Below are 17,975 nucleotides of genomic sequence, written 5' to 3'. Positions count from 1 at the left end.
ATGAGAGGCAGTCCTCATCCTCACATTTAAAGCAGTGTCTTGGTTTGAAAAGACAGGTGTCTGCTAAGGAAGGCAGGAGCCTGTCTTGGAATGGAAAATGTAAGCCCCTCCCTCTGAATTATTATAATTTTGAAATTAAGGGGTTCTCAGGCAAAGGTATGAGGATAGGACTAACAGTATGTATAAATAATAAATTAAAAAACAAAAAAAAACCAACCAAACAAAAAACCAAAAACAAAACAAACAAGAAACCAACAAAACCAAACAAACAAACCTACAACTTAATAGGGAAATGAAAATAAAATGTAGTAGTATGAAAACACTGACCAAGTCAGAATCCGACCTGTCCCCTGTGGGGAGGGTGGTGGCACAGTCCCATCCCAAGGGGGCTCAGCCCTCTTGCAGTGCCAGCTGTGCTTCTGCTGGAGCAGGGATCCTGCACAAGGCTGGAGTTTTCCTCTGCAGCTCCAGGGCTGCTGGAGATGGGCCTGCTCTTCCTCTGGGAATGCAGGGCAGGAGAAAGCTGCTCCTCTGGGAATGCAGAGGGCAAAGGCTGCTGTGCTGTTCCAGGCTCAGATTGTATCCAGGTAGGAATGCTTGGCTCCTGCCCTGGGCACAGCATCTCCCCATGGGATGATGGAATTTGATCAGCCCTGCAGGGACACTCAGTGGCCATGGACAGCAGAGATCTCCTGGAGGGAGGATTTGCTGTGGGAGAGATAAAGAAAACTGCCCACCTGGTTTTAACAGATGGTGATAGAATACACGCTTCTGATTACATCTTGCAATCTAAGACAAGTGGGTTTCTTTTTTTCTCTGTTCCAGAGTCTTCTCAAGAGCAAGCAATTGCCAAAGCCCCAGAGTAGATAAAATATCTAGTAGGGGCTTCAGTTGTACCATATGCAAACATCTGAGAGGCTCAGTACTTGAGCTCTGATGTTAGTGGGGAAAATCCATGCTCCTCTCTGCTGGTTGCCTGTTATGCTGATTGAGTGTCTCTCATTTCTGACAGGAGTCACTTTCAGAGAATACAGAGCTCTGTAAAGTGCTCCTGTGTTTCAGAGCTCCTCAACTGAAAGCATTCATGCAGCAGTGATGTAGCATTTATCACTGTACAAAATAACCACTGCTTCCAAGTACAAGATTCCACCTAACTGGTCCTTCTGAGCCCCCAGCTGGCCAAGAAGTTTCCACTTGTGGTTCTTCAGGATTCAGGAGCTTGTGGACACAAATGGCTTTGACTGAAAGGGTCTGTATGATTGTTTTCTTGAAAGAAAGCATAAAGTAGCTGAAATCTATTCAAGAAAGAAGAATTTGGCTCAAAAAACACACAAGATAAGCACTTTTATAGCTTTGGCTAATATCCTAAACTAAAGCTCTGAAAGGGTTGTTTGGGTTTTTTGTTTTCTGAGTGGCATGAAGAATGAAGAGTAATATAGTTAAACAGATTTCCCGTACACAAGTGATATGAAAGGTGAATATTTCATTCATTTTAAATCAAGTCATCCTGCTGTCATTAGAAACCCTCAGAGGTTCAGCCTTGTAGAAGGATTTAAAGGCAGCACTTCAACAATAATCGGCTTAGAAGGACTTGCATAGCTCCATGGTCTGAAAAAGAGATAAAAGAAACCAGAGTTCAAACTCGCCACAAAGCAAGGCAGTGAGTTGTGTGGTGCAGAATCAACCCGCAGTTCTGAGCCAGTGATTTTGACAATCACCTGAAGCAGGGATGCCTGCAGACTTCAATGGCTATTGGAAAATGGTCAGCAATGACAATTTTGAGGAGTATCTGAAAGCACTGGGTAAGGTTCCCTTCAAACTTCTTGAATGAATGATCAATGCCACCTGTCTTATTCTTTACGTGAATCTGTTTTTTCTTGTACAGTCATAAGTCTTTGTTGTGAGAAGTATTTTTTTTTCAGAAATGCACTTTAAGGATTGCCTTAAGCAAAATTGTTTTGCCTTAAGCAGCCTCTACTTTTTGCCATCTTGAAGCTTACATTAACAGACATTAAACTACATAGCTAGAAGAGGTTATGTGGTAGATTCCAAACAAAAAAATCCCCTATAATTTGAAAAGCAGTGAAATTTTTATATTTAATAAAGATTCAATGTAGTACTTAATGTAATTTTTTGTGTTTGTACTTGATGTTGTGTTAGTATCTCCATAGAAATATTGGAGGCCTTATTAACTGTTAAATACAAATGGTATTTTTATAGATTTCACATAACCTGAAAATCTAAACATTAAGTTATTTTAGTTATAAAAATTAGGTTACATCCTTTTTCTGGTTTGAAAGATTTAGACATCTATTTATCTTTGTTCATTTTAGTTCTCCCTAGAAGCGACAAGCTTCTTCTTGTGGAAAACTTTCCTGGATAAAAATAACTCTTTTTCTTTTTCAGATGTAAATGTTGCTGTAAGAAAAATAGCAAACTTGCTAAAGCCTGACAAAGAAATCCTTCAGAATGGGGATCATATGATCATTAAAACGCTGAGCACTTTTAGAAACTACATCATGGAATTTGATGTAGGGAAGGAGTTTGAGGAGGATTTATCTGGGGTGGATGATCGCAAGTGCATGGTAAGAAGTAGAACTTCAACACTGGATAAAATTAATATTGATAACCTGAGGCCTTTCTCAGAATGCATCTTTTAACCATCCTGGTGGCTATTCCTGAAATTATTTCTATACTTCTCAGTTTGCTAAGAGGTATCTACAGTTTTGAGCATGCCCTTAGATTAGAGGAATGCTAATTTTAATCAGGGGCACAAAGCAATTTTATCAATCAGTGAATAATAACCTCAGTGAAGCTGTGCTCGTTTATCCTGGGATATTTGCTAGTCAGAGACGTCTAGGGTCACTTCCAGAACCTCTTTAATGAGTAAGGTTTTACAGTAGAGGAAATCCACTGATTGCAAGGTCAGGCACTGCTCCTGTGTGAGAATGGCCAAGTGCTTAAAGATCGCCTGGCTGTTCTTATTAGAGTACACAATTAGCCCACTGGAACAAATCTTACTGAAATGAATAAGCAAACACTGAGGACTTTGTTTTACAATAGCTCTGTTTTATGAGCTCTTTCTGCTTTTTAATTTAGGACTGATAAAGATCAATTTACAGAGGAAAAACTTGAGAATAGCAATTTCTCACCTATTAGTTTGGCAGCATGAATGACACTGGCAATATTCTACAGTTAGGAAGTTGACAAATAAAGAAAATTATCTCAGGAGGGACTCTAGAGGAGAAATCTCATAAAAGAGAATTAATAGGTTTACATTCTGAGAAAGATAGTGCTATTTAAAACCAATACTTTTCTCTCACACTAAGATTTGCAAATTTGCTTTTGCTCTGATCATGGCAGGAAAGAGAAAAATTGTGAAAACCAGAGAAAAAAGAATGGTTAGCTACTGAGTGCCTCAGCAAATCCCTCTGTGGTCCTTGTTCCAGAGGGTTCAAGTTTGATGAGAGTGCAGAATCCACCATTCATGGAAGGGAGGAGCAGCTGCATTTGTGTATAGGAAAGTGCCCCAATGGTATCTTGTGATTTTGGCTCCTGGAATGCTCTTAGTTAGGGTACTGAGGTCCAGATTCACTGAACAGTTATGAGCCCAAGAAAAGATTTAACACTGAGGTGATTAAATTACCGTCAAAGGTAGCAATGTTCAAAACATCTGCTCCAAAGGTTTGTATGTGCACAGAACTGTCCACATGTAAGCACTGCCTGCACTTGAATACCATTAATTCCCATCTGAAGGAGAACTAAACCATCCTCTGCATGTTGGAAAGAAGTAATATTTTGTTATTTGTAACAAACCAAAATTCTCTACCCTATTTTGCTAAATTGAGTAATAAGGGAAGGATTCAAAATGTTAAACCAGAAAGAAGAAACTAGAGAGTGAATTTCAGTCACTACAACAGCTGATTGATTTGGCATAGAAGCCAGTTCAGCCTACTTTCAAAGGTTACTCAAGCATTTCTCTGTTTACTGTTTAGTGGGAAATGCTTATTCAGCCTTGGAAGCAGAAGGTAGCAGCAGCTTCCTGCCTGTTACAAACAAAGAGACAAAAACCCGAAACAACCAGGAGTAGTCACTGTCTCTGACTGGGGCTTTTTAAAAAGGACTTAGGGATGTAATTCCACAAAACCTGCCAGAGATCTCCATGTCTTTCTGTGGTCTCCAGCTGTAGCTGGGTAGTCCTGATCACTGACCACTGGTGCTCCGTTTGCCTTGTAGCAGTACATCACATTTATAGTTCAGTTTTCTTATTAAAGATTTCTTTTCTACATGAGACCTCTGTTTTGTCAATGACAAAACAGTACAAGAAGCTGTCTTGCTGAAGTGACTTCAGTCCAAATCTGATAACCATAATGTCAGGTAAAATTTGCAGTTGTTAAGCAGGAAAATGACTCCAACAGTGCAGAAGGAGTCTTGTGAGAGAAGAGTCATGCAGCTTATGAGAGATACTGGACCACTCCCTGTGTGGTGTTACAAAGAAAACCACCATAAAAGCAAATGTTAAATATCATTCTTGGTGTTCCATTTGTTCATATAGAGCCTGTGGAACTGCATGCCATAAAAGGCTTAATCATTAATAGTCAGCCTATGTAATGGGAAAGGTTGTGAATCAATTATTGTTATTTATATTGTGGACTGAGCAGACCACTGGGCAAGTTTTATCCAAGGAGCTCAATATATGAGCAGTACAAAGTAACATGGATAAGACAAATTACATATTAAACATTAATCTATACAGCAGAGCAATCATCAGGAGACTAACAAAAATAACCTTAGAATTAATCCTTCCTAGACGTATAGATTGTTTTTTCTTTTAATGAAGAATATATCATCTAGCTAGAGTTAACATATCTGTAAAAATAATATCAGCACAGTGGACAGGTTAGATCCTGTGTGTAATTCACTGAAATTGTGTTCACCTTTCAGTTGTAAAACTTATCCTTGAGCCAGTCAGGGTAGAGTGTAACTACAGTAATTCCAAATCAATGCTGTCCATGAGGAGGAAATGCTAAAAGGTTCTGCTGATACTTATTTTCAATGTTGGAGTTTTGACATTAGGAATTTGATAGTCTTGTGACAGTACAAGCCCTCTCCTCCTTTGCAGTTAGGGTTTTTTTTATTTTTATAGTTGGTCACTCCTGGGAGCCTGTCTGAACTTCCTTCATCAGGGACTTCTTTGAGAAGGATAAACCTTTGCAATTTCAGTTTGTCCTTCTTCTGACCCTCAGCCTGGCTTTCCTGCATGCACATGTTTTTGGGTGACTGTTCACTGGAGGGATAGAGGGAACAGCAGCCGGTGACATCAGGCCCTTTAGGGTGTTGTTTCTGTTGGGAAGTTAAAATTTGTGACCTTGGAAACTCTAAAGCCCTACAGTTTAGTTAAAGATGCAGTTTCTGTGTTCTGTAAAACCAAAGATGGGGATAGTTGATCACAGGAGAGGTCACAAATGACAGCTGGTATCAATACTCCTCAGGCTTTCCACCCAGGATTGGATCTTCTGGATAAAAGTTTAATTTGTTCACCTGGCAATTTTGTGAAAGAGATCTTTCTGAAGATTCAGTCATACTTAACTATCAAGGGTTGTTAAAAATGTGGCAGCTTCAAGTACAAACATAAAATGAAAGTTCAGGACCATCTTTCATTCCTTGCAAATGTTCCAAGGTGTACATTAGATGGTGTAGAAGGAAGTTTAGAACATTAATTTGTGTTACATTTTTTCTCACGTGATGTGAATTAGAGCACGTAGTCAAGTTTCTACTGCTTTGAAGAGTTTGTTCATAGTTTTAATTGGCAACATATAATCAGATTGAGAATGTACTGACACAGAAATTTAAAGTTAAATGGAGAGCTCTGGCTTTGGTATTTCTCACACTGAGTCTTTGATCCTGCTGTCTGAATTCTCAGTGAAGCTCCAGTCTCATCATGAAATCTCAATTTTAAAGAGAATTTCTACAATCTCAAATTGTGATTAATTTAGCATCTCAGGTGTTGTGATTAATTTAGCATCTCAGGTGTTGCTCTGAGTATGAAACTTTGTTTCATGCATATAAACATTACTGTGAAAAAAATGAACTGTGCATGCAAGAGGAAGACCCTATTGAAACAATTAATCCAAAACTATCTCTGAAAGTATCTCTCATTTATCAGCAAATAGTTGTGCTTCCCTTTTCCACTGTCAGTGATAACCAGTGAAGATGGTGAAACACCTACAGTGTGAAATATGTACCAGCACATAGGAACAAGGCACATAAGAGCCTTCTCTGCCTTCATAGTGTAATTTAATTAGTGTTTAGTAAAGAAATTATGAAAAAGTTAACTGAAAAACCTTGAAATGCTGAAACGAAGGCTGGCGTTTCACATTGCAAGTCTTTGTAGCCAATGAATCAAAGCAGATTGAAACTTGGATAGCTCAGATGCAAAAATTACTTTCTTAAAATTTTTAGTTTTCTAATGATTCTGCTGCTAAAGTCAGAGAAAACTTTTGCATTATAATTATTCTCTGCTGTTCAGGCATTTGAAAGACTGAATTGCTTTATCTTACGCCACGCAGAATTAATCTCTTTTGACAGAGACTAAGGGCAAGTGATGTGTTTAAAATCAAGAAAGATTTTATGTTCTATATATAGCAGAGCAGAATTTCTTGGATAACTGAGAAGAGTTGTGTTATAACTGAGTATTTGTCCAAGCATATGAGAGGTGCTTTGGTAACTCAGAACCTTGTGCCCTGATACAGTAATTTTCTTCTTCCATTGAAGCAGGAAATGAAATTACGAAGTCAGGGAACTGGGAAACAGAGAAAACTGCAAGAATTTTAAACTGAATGTGGGAAATAATACATCTTAACCATTTAGCTATCAAAATCTGAATACAAGTGAGGTATAACCATGAATAAGTTATCAAGTGGGTGTTTTGGTTTCTTTTATTGGAACTAACAGAACTTCTAGTCCTAGTTAAGACTTGCTGGGGTGGGGTAGAGTGAGGAGGATTTGGGACTTGTGGAATTCCCACATCAGATCCAAAATCATCTTGCCATGTGAAGTGTCAGTTAGTGTTTGAAACAGCCACGCAAGGACTGTTCACAGGCACCTGACTGTGCCATGTCCTGCTGAAGGGAAGGAAGTTGTTCAAAACTGATCATGGCTCTGTTTTACTTAACAAACATGCCTAATGTGACACTGATTTCTCTCAGGTTTGTATTCAGGAAAACTGCGATGGAGGTAGTTGTTCTGGCCATAATTTGATTTATGCCACTGCAAGGTCAGAATAAAGCCCTATTACAAAATCACATGGTTTGTGAAGCTTATTTAACTATTTAGGCAAGTTCCTCTGTTACACAAATGGAATTCTGGAAGCTGTTAATCTAGTTCTGAGCAGGCTTGGGAATTAAGACTTTGCTGCCAGAAAAACAACAACCAACAAACAACATTCCTGTACATGGAATTGCAGGAGGGATCTCCCACAGGGTGAGAAGATTCCTAATAAATAGTGCTTGTCTAGTAAGATGCAAGATCAGCACTATGTCTTAACTCAATCCCTCTGATTTAGCTGTTTTATTTCTTTACCCTTTCAGTGCTTCCCTTTTGAGCTTGTAAGTATTTTCTCATATACTTTGGTGGAACAAGCATTATTCTAGAATCACTGTTGCTGGGGCTGCTCTTCTCTCAGATTTAGTGCCTCCTATCTCTTTGCAGTACTGTAATTTCCCCAGATTCTCATTGGCATAATCCCTGATTTTTTAATTTTTTTATATTGGGGGGGAAGGGAGGTGTAATTTAAAAGAGGTAGACCTTATTATAGTTTTCTGTTGGTATTTCTGGCCCTTTACAAACTGCTCTCAAAAAAATAAAGATGGGGGAAAGTCCCTCCGGTCAATCCTCTGAGGGTCCAGAGAGCAGATGGGGCTCTGTCAGAATGGACTCTGGTCCCTTCTGTCTGTGCCTCAGTGAGGAGGAGTTTCCTTTTTCCTGCCTTGTCCCACCCTGCTTGCTCCTTGGGCATTGGTCCCTGCCTGTAAGTGATGTGCTCAGCACATTTGCACGGTGACAGCAAATGAGATGGTCAGAATCTTTGGCCATATAAATGTCATAAACTTCACATTTTGCAGGGCTGGATTCCTGTCTAAATCACGAGACTGATTAGAAGCTTTGGAGCTAGTTATTCACAGAACTGCTGCTAGCATAAGCAAGCTCTGCAGGGAAAGTGGTTTGGATAGTTTTAGCATTTCAGCTTTCTGTGAACTCTAAAAGTTCTGAGAGCTATGAATGGAGAAAGAGCAATCAGAATCTGCTGAAAAGCTGAGAACCAGACTTAACAAATCCAATTTTGAATGACAAAACATTAGTGTTATGTACAGTTGTATCTTGCCAAAATTACACAGGGGATAAATCCATTATAGCCATTAATTTAAATAGTAAGTGTCTTAGAATCGATTCTGATCTTTGCACAGAGTGAATTGGATGTGATGGGTTTTACTCTTTTTTCTGGCATGGGATATACACAAGTTTTCCTATTTTTGTATTACTTGTATACAATTTTATTTCAGTAAGAAAAAAAGCCACCATTCCTAAGAAATAAAGCAGTATGCACTGTATAAAATACTGATTCTCCTCCTCCCCCCACATATTGTCAGCTGCATAGCCCAGAGCTTTACACCTTCACTTTCCTACTTCCTGGAACATAGCATGTCTTTGCTTTGCACTGTTGTTCTTATGAGCAAGGATTCAAAACAAGGAATTGGAACATTTAGCATTTGATCCTCTCTGACCACAGCTTACCTTCCATCCAAATTTTTTCAATCCAATCCTAAGCCTCTTTTCTAGCAGTGCTACCCTGGAGATGCTAACAATGACAGAAGCAAAGGAGACTTTGCCATGACTGAGCTGCAGTGTGGCTGAATAGGTTCAGCCTTTGGCCAGCACCGGGATTGGGAGATAAAGGTCAGGAATCCTTCCTGGAATTGTTATGTTGGGTTTGTTGTTGTTTTCTCAGTAGTTTCTGTTGCTGAACTTCCAGATGCAGATGTGATGAGACAAAAGGGGTTTCAGGGGGAGGGGACAAAGCTGCCCGTGGCTGTAGCCCCTGGAGCAGCCTCATGCACAGAGGCCATAGAGAGTGAGGGAGTGACCACCTGGCAGAATTCCCTCTCACAGTTACATGGGATTTTATCTGGGACGTCAACATGAGTTTATTCTATCAACACTTCATTTTTTCCCCAAAAAAGCTGCTTACAAGAGTTTTTTATATCACTTTCATACTTAGTACAGATGAAATGGTTTATCTTGAGTTGTTAAGTACCTTGCTGAAGATATTGCTGTGTTTGACCAAAAGTTCTAGGATATTTTCCTTGGTGTTATTTACAAAACACAGCTCAAATTGGATTTTTCTGTTTCATCTGACCTAAAAAAAAAAAAAAAGACTTTTCAGTTTTTAATGCTTCTTAGATCATAATTACTGTTGTAAAATGTAATTCTGTTATTCTCCCAAGCAGAGACTTACTGGCTAAAGATGGAGCAGGGAGTGTGGTGCATGCCTAGCTTTGCAGTCATTTGGTGCTCCATATATAGAGACAACACTGAGGGAAGCAGGAGAAAAATAGAACTGATGCTGCTGTGTTTGGGCTACAGATAAGAAATCAATAGCATATTTTTGCTGAAAGGTGGGAGCTGCAATTCATACTTGTTAAGGCAATGTGTCAAAAATCTATGCAGCATTAACAAAAAATGTTCATGAACTACTTGGATAAAAGTTATTTTCTTCCATTCATCTGTAAAATCCATTCTGCACCCTCAGCTGCTGAGCCCCTGACCCAGGCAGCCACACAGGAATTGCCAGCAGGGGAATGAGAAATATTGTGCAGAGCCAGCACCAAATGTCTTTGCACTTAGACCTCACTGGGAAATGCAAAGTACTCTGATAACATGTTCGATGACTATTTCAGTAAATTACAAAAGTCACTGTCTCTGCCTGTGTATCAGGATGATTTGGCACTGGAAGCTGAAATTGTGCAACATTTCACCACAGTTGCTGCTACTAAAGAAAAAGCAGATATGTAGTCAAGAATTTGTTTGGGGGTTGCTAAATACTTCGTTTAATAAATCTGCCTTGTCTTATAATGGAAACAGTAATGAGAATACTTTAATTATCATTTCTTCCACCTTTAATATTCAGGAAGATTCAGACGGTGCCATGCATATGAATTTTAAACTTCATAACACAGAGATTAAATCACTAACAAAAGTATGTGGATGCCTAAGTAATAAAAGGAGAATATCAAAGTACACAAAAAGTTAAGCACTCTAGAAACCATACCATAAAACCAAAGAAAATTTGAACATTTTTTGTGTTTTCAGGCCTCAGAGGCTTTTTCACTTCCCACAAGAGCTCCATTCTCTAGTATTACACCTCAAGAACAAAGTGTACATAATGTGAAAAATGTGCAGTATTGGTGGTTGGATCTTTTGGGAAGAGTTAAATTGAGGCAAGACTCCCTGGTTTTTACCTTACTCCATCCCCTTTTCGGTGTTCCTTTAGTATTATTGGTGGAACTGTTGACTAATCACACCCATCACCATCCTCTGTTGAATTTTCCTCCAGAATTACATGCATGTGACCCAGGAGTGTTCATCTTAGGGTTAAGTATGAGCAGTAAGTAAGCAAGAGTCAAGCTTGCTTATGGTGAACTAGATCATGAACTGTTGTAGTTGAAAGGAACAAACAATGGCTTCCATTTATTACCAAGTAGTACAAGGTGCTCAAAAAGGCAAAGTTCGGTTTTAGATAAATGCTCCATTTTCAGCTAGTTTGTTCTGTCACTGGAAACTGCAGCTCTGCGGTGTCCCCCGGGCTGGGCTGCCTGTCCCCCTCCTGGGGAGACGGATAAGGAGCAGGAGCTGTGTGCCTGGGCTGCCTGTCCCCCACCCTGGTGAGGATTTTCAGTCCTTCTGGGCAGGGGGCAGCAGCTCTGGAACCAGACAGCCCTTAGGTAATGCTATTACCAAAATGGGGGCAAGCAAGGTTCCTTACAAAGGCATACTTTGCTAAGAAAAGTAGCTTTACATAAAAGGTAAAGTATTTGTTTATCTTGGGAGTGTGTGCCAGGGGGAACCAAAGGGTCACACAGAGCTACCTTAGCAGTCTGCAAGCTCCTGATTATACCATGGCAAGGTCCTGATCCAGTCCTCAAAAATAAATGCTTGCTCTTTGATACATCAAGAGAGATTATACATACAACGTTTGCCCTACAGTATTTCTGGAGTATTGTTTTTATGTTCTGATTCAAATACTTGGGAATGTTGTAAAGCAAGTGTTGCTCTGGTTTAGGTGTTATAGAGGGTGGGATGTTGGCAGCAGCCAGTGCACATTAACAGCCAGAGCAACCTCAGCTAACATTCACTGTGTGTCTCAGTAGGAGGTATTTGAGGGGGCAGGATGTGTTTTAATCTGAGTTTAAAGAGAATTTTGTGTTTTGTGTATTAGTTTAATAAAAGAGACATGGAGACATTACAGTTTGACCTAAAGAAAGGATACAGATGCCACTGATTAAAGTGGTTGTTCCAGCTAACAAAAAAAATTACATTATATTCTTTCGCAATGTATTCTAGCCTTTATAACCTTCAGAGCAAAACAGCCACATACAGAAATCAGGAATTGTGTGGTTTACTCATATCCCCTCAGTATTATGTATTTCTCAAAGGGAAGGCAGAGGATACCTGAGAATATTGTCTGATAAGACAGCTTGGTTAATGTCTGTGGGTTTAGACTCTTCGTGGTTATCACCAAATTGCAAAAAGCAATTTCTAATCTTGACTGGAAAAACACAAAAATCCTGAGGAAAAAATGTGTTGTTTTCTGAGATGAAACAATTTCTATCACCCTTGGAGGCTAAAAAGTTAACATTTCCTTGTGCTGCTACAAATATTTCTCTATTTCCCCCAAGTGCACTAAGTCAGTGTAACACTCACAACTTGAACATTAGTAGGGCAAATAAAGCTGGATCCTACTTTATCATGGTGTTTTGCCTCTGAATTCACTACTAAACCCACTAAATTTAACTATTAAGCTGGACTAAAGATTAAACTATGCAGAGCTAATACTCAATGGATATAAATATGTGGAGATATTAAGCAAAGTTCCACATACAAATGGTTCATTCCACAGTATCCCTCACATCTACAACTCATCAGACATTGTCTGTTACATTCATTTTTTAGAATCAGAAATTTGTAGATATGTTAAGTTATAGATTAAACATTATACACTTTGACTCCTGTTATTTGTTATCTTCTGTCTCTTCAGTGGATGTTTGCAGATTCAGACATGGGAGAGGATTTATGTTATGGTGGCCACATTAACTACAGTTTTACCCAAATGCATTGTTCCTTCCTGCATTAGCATATTTGCATTAAGATGATATGGTTTCATAAAATGTTATCTACTGCTTGGTTTAAATATATCACTTTACAAAAGAGAACAGGAGAATTTGTGAATGTATTTTCTAAATGAGAGAGATTTTTAGCAAGGACACGTGAGTTTGTTTCTCAGAGCCCCCATGTGGTGCAGACAGACTGATGGGATCAATCCCATTGCCTTGCCCGTGGTTATCTATCCTGACACTCTGGAGTGATTTATTTTCCATGCTGGTTTAAAGCTTCTCAGGGGAGGACACTGCTGCCTGCTCTCATTCAAAGACAGTGGCTGTCATGGGTATCATTTAAGAATTAATTGTTTGTGACATACACAGATTAGATAAATAGGACTGGATAGGTTTTGAGTGTTGAACTGGGTTTAATTACCAGAAGGAAGAATGTAGACTGAAGTCTCTTAGGAACTACACAGGATGGATGCAGGAATTGTCCTTTAATGACAGATCAGAATTCTTCATCTCTCCATATCTGACTGCTCAAGCAAGCAGTGGCTGAAGACTTTTACAAGGCAGACATCAATTCCATGTTTAGTCCTCAGAGTGCCTTCAAACAAGCTGATTTACAGGCCATGTGCTAATATTAATGTTAAACTATCCTCATGGAGGACAAACTCTCTTTCCTCTTTAAGTGTTTTACAGAGCATTGCTTCTCTCTGTCTTAGGGAGATGGGAAAGGCAAATTGTCCACAAATGCTGACCAGAGGAACAGGCTGCACTGTCGTACAGTGAAGGAGTTTTATGAATCAGGTTTTCCTGAACCCCAGGACAGCACAAATATTCACACAAGTGCAGTATTGATTACTGCACCTACCTCTTGACTTACTCTGCCAGTCCTGGCAGAGAAGTTCCCCAGCCTCAGGTGCAAGAAGCAGGATGCTGCCAAGTTACCAACTTGCTGACACTTCCAAACCCCTCTGCTGGGTGAAGGAAGGCAGATTGAGACATGAGGAAAAGCCAGTTCAGTATACAAAAGCTTTGTTCATCCACAGGAAATGGGAACTGTTCTCAGGTAGAGCAGCTGGGGAATCATTTTTAGGCTGGAAAAAACCAAACTGGATCTTGAGTTTTCAGCTCCCTTTGCACATAGAGTGTTAGGCTGAAGGGCCCTTCTGCTGCTTCATTTTCAGCAGGGAGAGAGGAGTGTGTTTTACACGACGATTTTGATGGTATTTTTTCTTGCTTTATCTCATCCCTCCAGTTTTTTGGCAGGCAGCTGGGCAGTAACTTTCTGTTCAAGCTCATTTCTTTGGTAATTATCCTAAGTGGCACAACACTATCCAATCATTCTTTTTATGAGATACACTCATCATTAGAGATAAGTTTTGCTTCACAGAAACTAATCATAATATCAAAGACTATTAGAGTAATACCAAACATGTCTGTTTTGTTAGACCACTGTGTCTTGGGATGGAGATAAGCTGCTTTGTGTACAGAATGGAGAGAAGGAAGGCCGTGGTTGGACCCAGTGGATTGAAGGAGATGAAATGCACCTGGTAAGATTATGAAAGAGTTTTTGAATGTCCCTCCATTCAAATGGTTAGATATAGCACAGCAGGGAATGTGCTATGTAATTTTGGCTTACTTTGACATAATTGGGTATTGGTGCAGCATTTGACTTGTTTCTAAAGCAACAATTTCTTTTGGAGCCATTATGTTTTCATGTGCCTTTCAAAGCCTGACCATTTTGAATGCTCTTTTCTGTGCTCAGTGTCTGTCCAGACTCACCAGGCTGAAATGTTCAGTGAGGAAGACATTTACCAGAATGTCCCTCATGGTCTGCAAAATGCTCAGTATTGGAGCTATGAAATTGAGCACCCAAAAATAAGGGAAAAATACAATTGTTCTTTTAAAATAATTACAGGCCACACTACATTATAGCCTAGAGAACTAAAACAGCGATTAAGCTTCTGAAATTGATGTTTTTTTCAGATCATAATTTTTATCTTTCTAAATTAACAGGACCTGAAAGAAGATGCCTGTTCTTTTGTCCTATAACTCTTTATAGCATCTTCACTCTCTCATCAGTGTGGGTAAAAGGCAGTGTTCCTGCTGGGATAATAAACTCCAACTTCCATTTCTCCTCACTATGCAGTGCTATTAGCATTCAGCAATCTAAATGGATATATTCTAAATGTTCAAATCAGTAGCAGAGTTATCAAATCGTTGCAGAAGCACCCCAAGCCCCTTATTACTAAACAGAAGTTTGAGGAAGCATTGGTGGTTCCAGAATGCAGTTGAGGAGAGGAATGGGTATGACAGATTTCCCCAGCTGGCCTTGGTGCAGCACAGCCAGGGAGAAGGTTGCTGTGTAAGTGAGGACTTTATAACTGAGGCCATGGGCTCACCTGGAGGGGAGGCAGCAGTAAAGGAGATGTCCAAATTTCCTGTGCAGGCACACTTCCTCCAAGAAGCACCTGTGAGTGTTTCCACACTCCTCCCTCCCAGCTGCACAGCAGGCAGCAGCCACAGCCCTCCCAGCTCCTCTGCTCGCAGACAGTCCAGTCACCCATCACAGCCTGCCCCGAGCTCAGCTCGCCCTGGCTGCCCTCAGTCCTGCACATCTGTGCCTTCCCCTGCACATAAACAATGGCACCACTTGCTCTTGGATTTCTCTGGACTGGCATCCTGCTTTCTGGCCTTTGCCAGCCCCCAGGAATTATCTCTTCCCATCTTCTGTCCCCAACACCAATTCCTTCAGCCCTGGTTTCTGTTCTCCTTATTCTGATTCCTGCTCTAGCCATACAGCCTGGCCCTGGACCTCCATGCCCAGAGCACTTTCTGGACTTATCCCTGTCACGAGGTTGATTTTAGAAGACAGAAACTTCGATTCCATGACTCAAATACTTGTGTCTACTGGCAGTTTAGGTAGCCCAGGGTAACCTGACTGCTCTGATGCTGCTTTTCAGAAGGCTGGGAGGAGTTCTGGATCATACCTTCCAGCTCATGCATTCACTCACTGGCACTTGGAAAGTTTATCACAATCTGTTTCCCATGTACACAGAAGTCAGTACAAAATTAATTCATGCAAAGGAAATAACCAGGTATTTTAGAGCCCACTCCTCGATCTTTCAATTTTCTCACTTCTGTTATTTCATGGATTTCAAAAGATGTCCTCTTTATTTCTCTAATCCTTAATAATGCAGCTCTCTCCATTAAAAGTACAGTAGAGTCCCCTTTAGTATCTTATTTTTGACCAGCTAAGATTACTAGGTCTTGTCCTTTTGAGAGAGCTTTAACACAATGAGCAGTTACCTTTAAAGAATTGATACTTCAATAGCTTTATGATCCTATTGAACTTTACACAATGAGCCAAGTGTTAATTTATTCTTTTCACAGTTCTGCAGAAAGTAGGACCACATCCTTTAGTAGTTTATCGCTTCCTATTTTCTTCATTTCATTCTGTGGTCTGTACTTTGTAGTTCTTTTTAGATTTTATTTTATGTGAGTGACTTATTTGACCATTTCCCATTTCCTTTTGAGTTTTATTACCCTTTTCTATTGTATTGATTGCTTCTGCTCAGTTGTTTTTGTTACTGTCAGCAGATCTCTCAGCCCTTATTGCACATTCCTTCTTCTGGGTTGCCTCTGCAGGAGTGAGCAGAACCAGGTCCTAACCAAAGTCACTGCATCAGTCTGTTGTTCCACCAACTCATGTGCATGAAAGCACTTTCTCTTATTGGGGTTGAGCAACATATGTCAATCAAGATTATTGACCTAGTTTAAAGTTATTTAAAGTCACTTTGTCAAAGTCCCCCATAAGAAATGTGCATAACTTCATCAAAATATTCTAGGAGCTTTATTAAAAGTCTCATCTTGAACTGGAAAGTGTATCCCTTCTGCTAGGTCATGCATGAGCACTGTCTTTATGTCCCTTAAGAGCTTCCACACTCTTTTTTCTTGCACCTAAACCTTGCCCCAGGCACACGCCCCAGGCACACACCTGTGTGCACTTTTGAGATGGAACTTGAGGAGTTCCAGGAGCAGGGATGGGTGAACAGGCAAACAAACAGCAGCAGCCTCACAAACCCCAGCCCAGGATGGGAACTGGCCCTGCCCATGCCCACCAGCTCACAGAGATGCAGAGATCAGCAAGGAGGGAGGGTGTTCCAAAGCTCCTGTGGAACTCAAAGAATCAGCTTTATACATCCAGGCTGCTCAGGTTCAGTCAAACCCTCTGTGCTCTGCTGGTTGACAGACCAGGAGCAAATCTTCTGTACAGTCACCTGCTTTTGGTAGCCAGGAGCTCTGGTTTGCCTAAGTGACCCTGATTTCTAAATTTGCAGGCTTGAGCTACCAGTCCTCACCACAGAGATTCAGAGCTGGTGAGGCAAATCCATCCCCACTGCTTTATGTACCCAGAACAGAGAATGCTCATGCCAAAGGCCTAAAGCAGTTGCATATTATTGACTGCAAATCAAGAATGATGTACCAGGAATGTATTTGGCCTTTGAAGATCTGAGATCCCAAAATAACTTCCCTTGCTTCACCTTTTAACAGAAAACAAACCCAAACCAGATGTTTTCTTTTAGGATGAAAAATAGGCTAAAATATGTACAAGCATCACAATTTAATTTAATAGAAAATCATGAATTCAAATTCAGCTGGGCGTACACATTAATGCATAACATTTGTGTCCTAAGTAAAAATTGTGGTTTCTAATTATTTTCTCTTCCTAGGAAATAAGAGTGTGTGGAGTCACATGTAAGCAGGTCTTTAAGAAGGTGCAGTGAGCTACTGCTGCTACAGGAATGAAGAACAATAGAATTTACTGACTTGCCAGGAACTCTCCAAATGCTAATACTGAGCATCCTCAGCAACAAGAGCACACACAGAAATGAAGATCACATTAGAACCATATAGTTGAAATAAAATATTTTTAGGAAATTGAAAAAAAATTACTGCAAGTTAAACTATTTTTAGAAATGCCAATTAAAGATACTAAACTCTCTAAATGTGTGTATACCATAATTTTCAACTCTGCCAAAAAAGGACTATTAGATATAGAACAAAATGCTGGAGGTTTAGACCTTGTAAGCTGTTTTTTTTACTCTCAGTAGACATCACCCTTTCAGAGCCTTAGCCTTGTTTTCAAATGGTGAACTGCAATTTTAAGGAAGCAAATGAGAGCAATAGGATGCAGCTTGTACTTAAATCCTGAATTCACTGAAGCCAGTAAGAATGTTACTGTTAGCTCTGGTGGAATAGATCCAGACTGGAAGTGTTTCATCAAAAATAAAAATCTGATTTCTCAAAACAAGTAAATTTATGGATCAATACTTTGGGGGAAAATAAAAAAAAGCTTACAAAAGCATGGCTAAGGGGCAATGCTTTTCCAAATGCTTTAGCCAATATCTGCTCATGCATTTTTTGTTGTTGTTGCTCTGGAGACACTGAGAATAAGGTCACCAGAGAGCCTTGGCCTGGCAGCTGAAATCAGAACACTGACTAAACCTTAATGGGGGGAATAATACTGCCAGATTTTCAGTCCATCAGCACACTGGATATAGTGAGCACCACCAGGTCACATCAAATTCA

General features: G+C 39.9%; 1 protein-coding gene across 2 annotated transcripts; it reads left to right on the top strand.

Moving 5' to 3' along the window:
* Positions 1 to 17,392, top strand: RBP1 (retinol binding protein 1). Of its 2 annotated transcripts, none has more exons than XM_064384800.1 (4): positions 1 to 1,802; positions 2,407 to 2,585; positions 13,832 to 13,933; positions 17,117 to 17,392. In XM_064384800.1, the coding sequence occupies exons 1-4, from the start codon at positions 1,730 to 1,732 to the stop codon at positions 17,168 to 17,170; spliced, it is 408 nt and encodes a 135-aa protein (XP_064240870.1). In that variant the 5' UTR covers positions 1 to 1,729; the 3' UTR covers positions 17,171 to 17,392. The 2 variants fall into 2 exon arrangements, with proteins under 2 accessions (XP_064240870.1, XP_064240871.1); XM_064384801.1 differs by lacking the exon at positions 17,117 to 17,392 and adding an exon at positions 14,392 to 17,067 and having other exon boundaries at positions 13,832 to 13,932.
* Positions 17,393 to 17,975: the final 583 nt, after the last annotated feature.

Source organism: Passer domesticus, chromosome 11, assembly GCF_036417665.1.
Source record: "Passer domesticus isolate bPasDom1 chromosome 11, bPasDom1.hap1, whole genome shotgun sequence".
Classification (NCBI taxonomy): Eukaryota; Metazoa; Chordata; class Aves; order Passeriformes; family Passeridae; genus Passer; species Passer domesticus.
The sequence above is the reverse complement of the archived record's forward strand: the minus strand, read 5'-3'. Positions and strand labels throughout refer to the sequence as shown.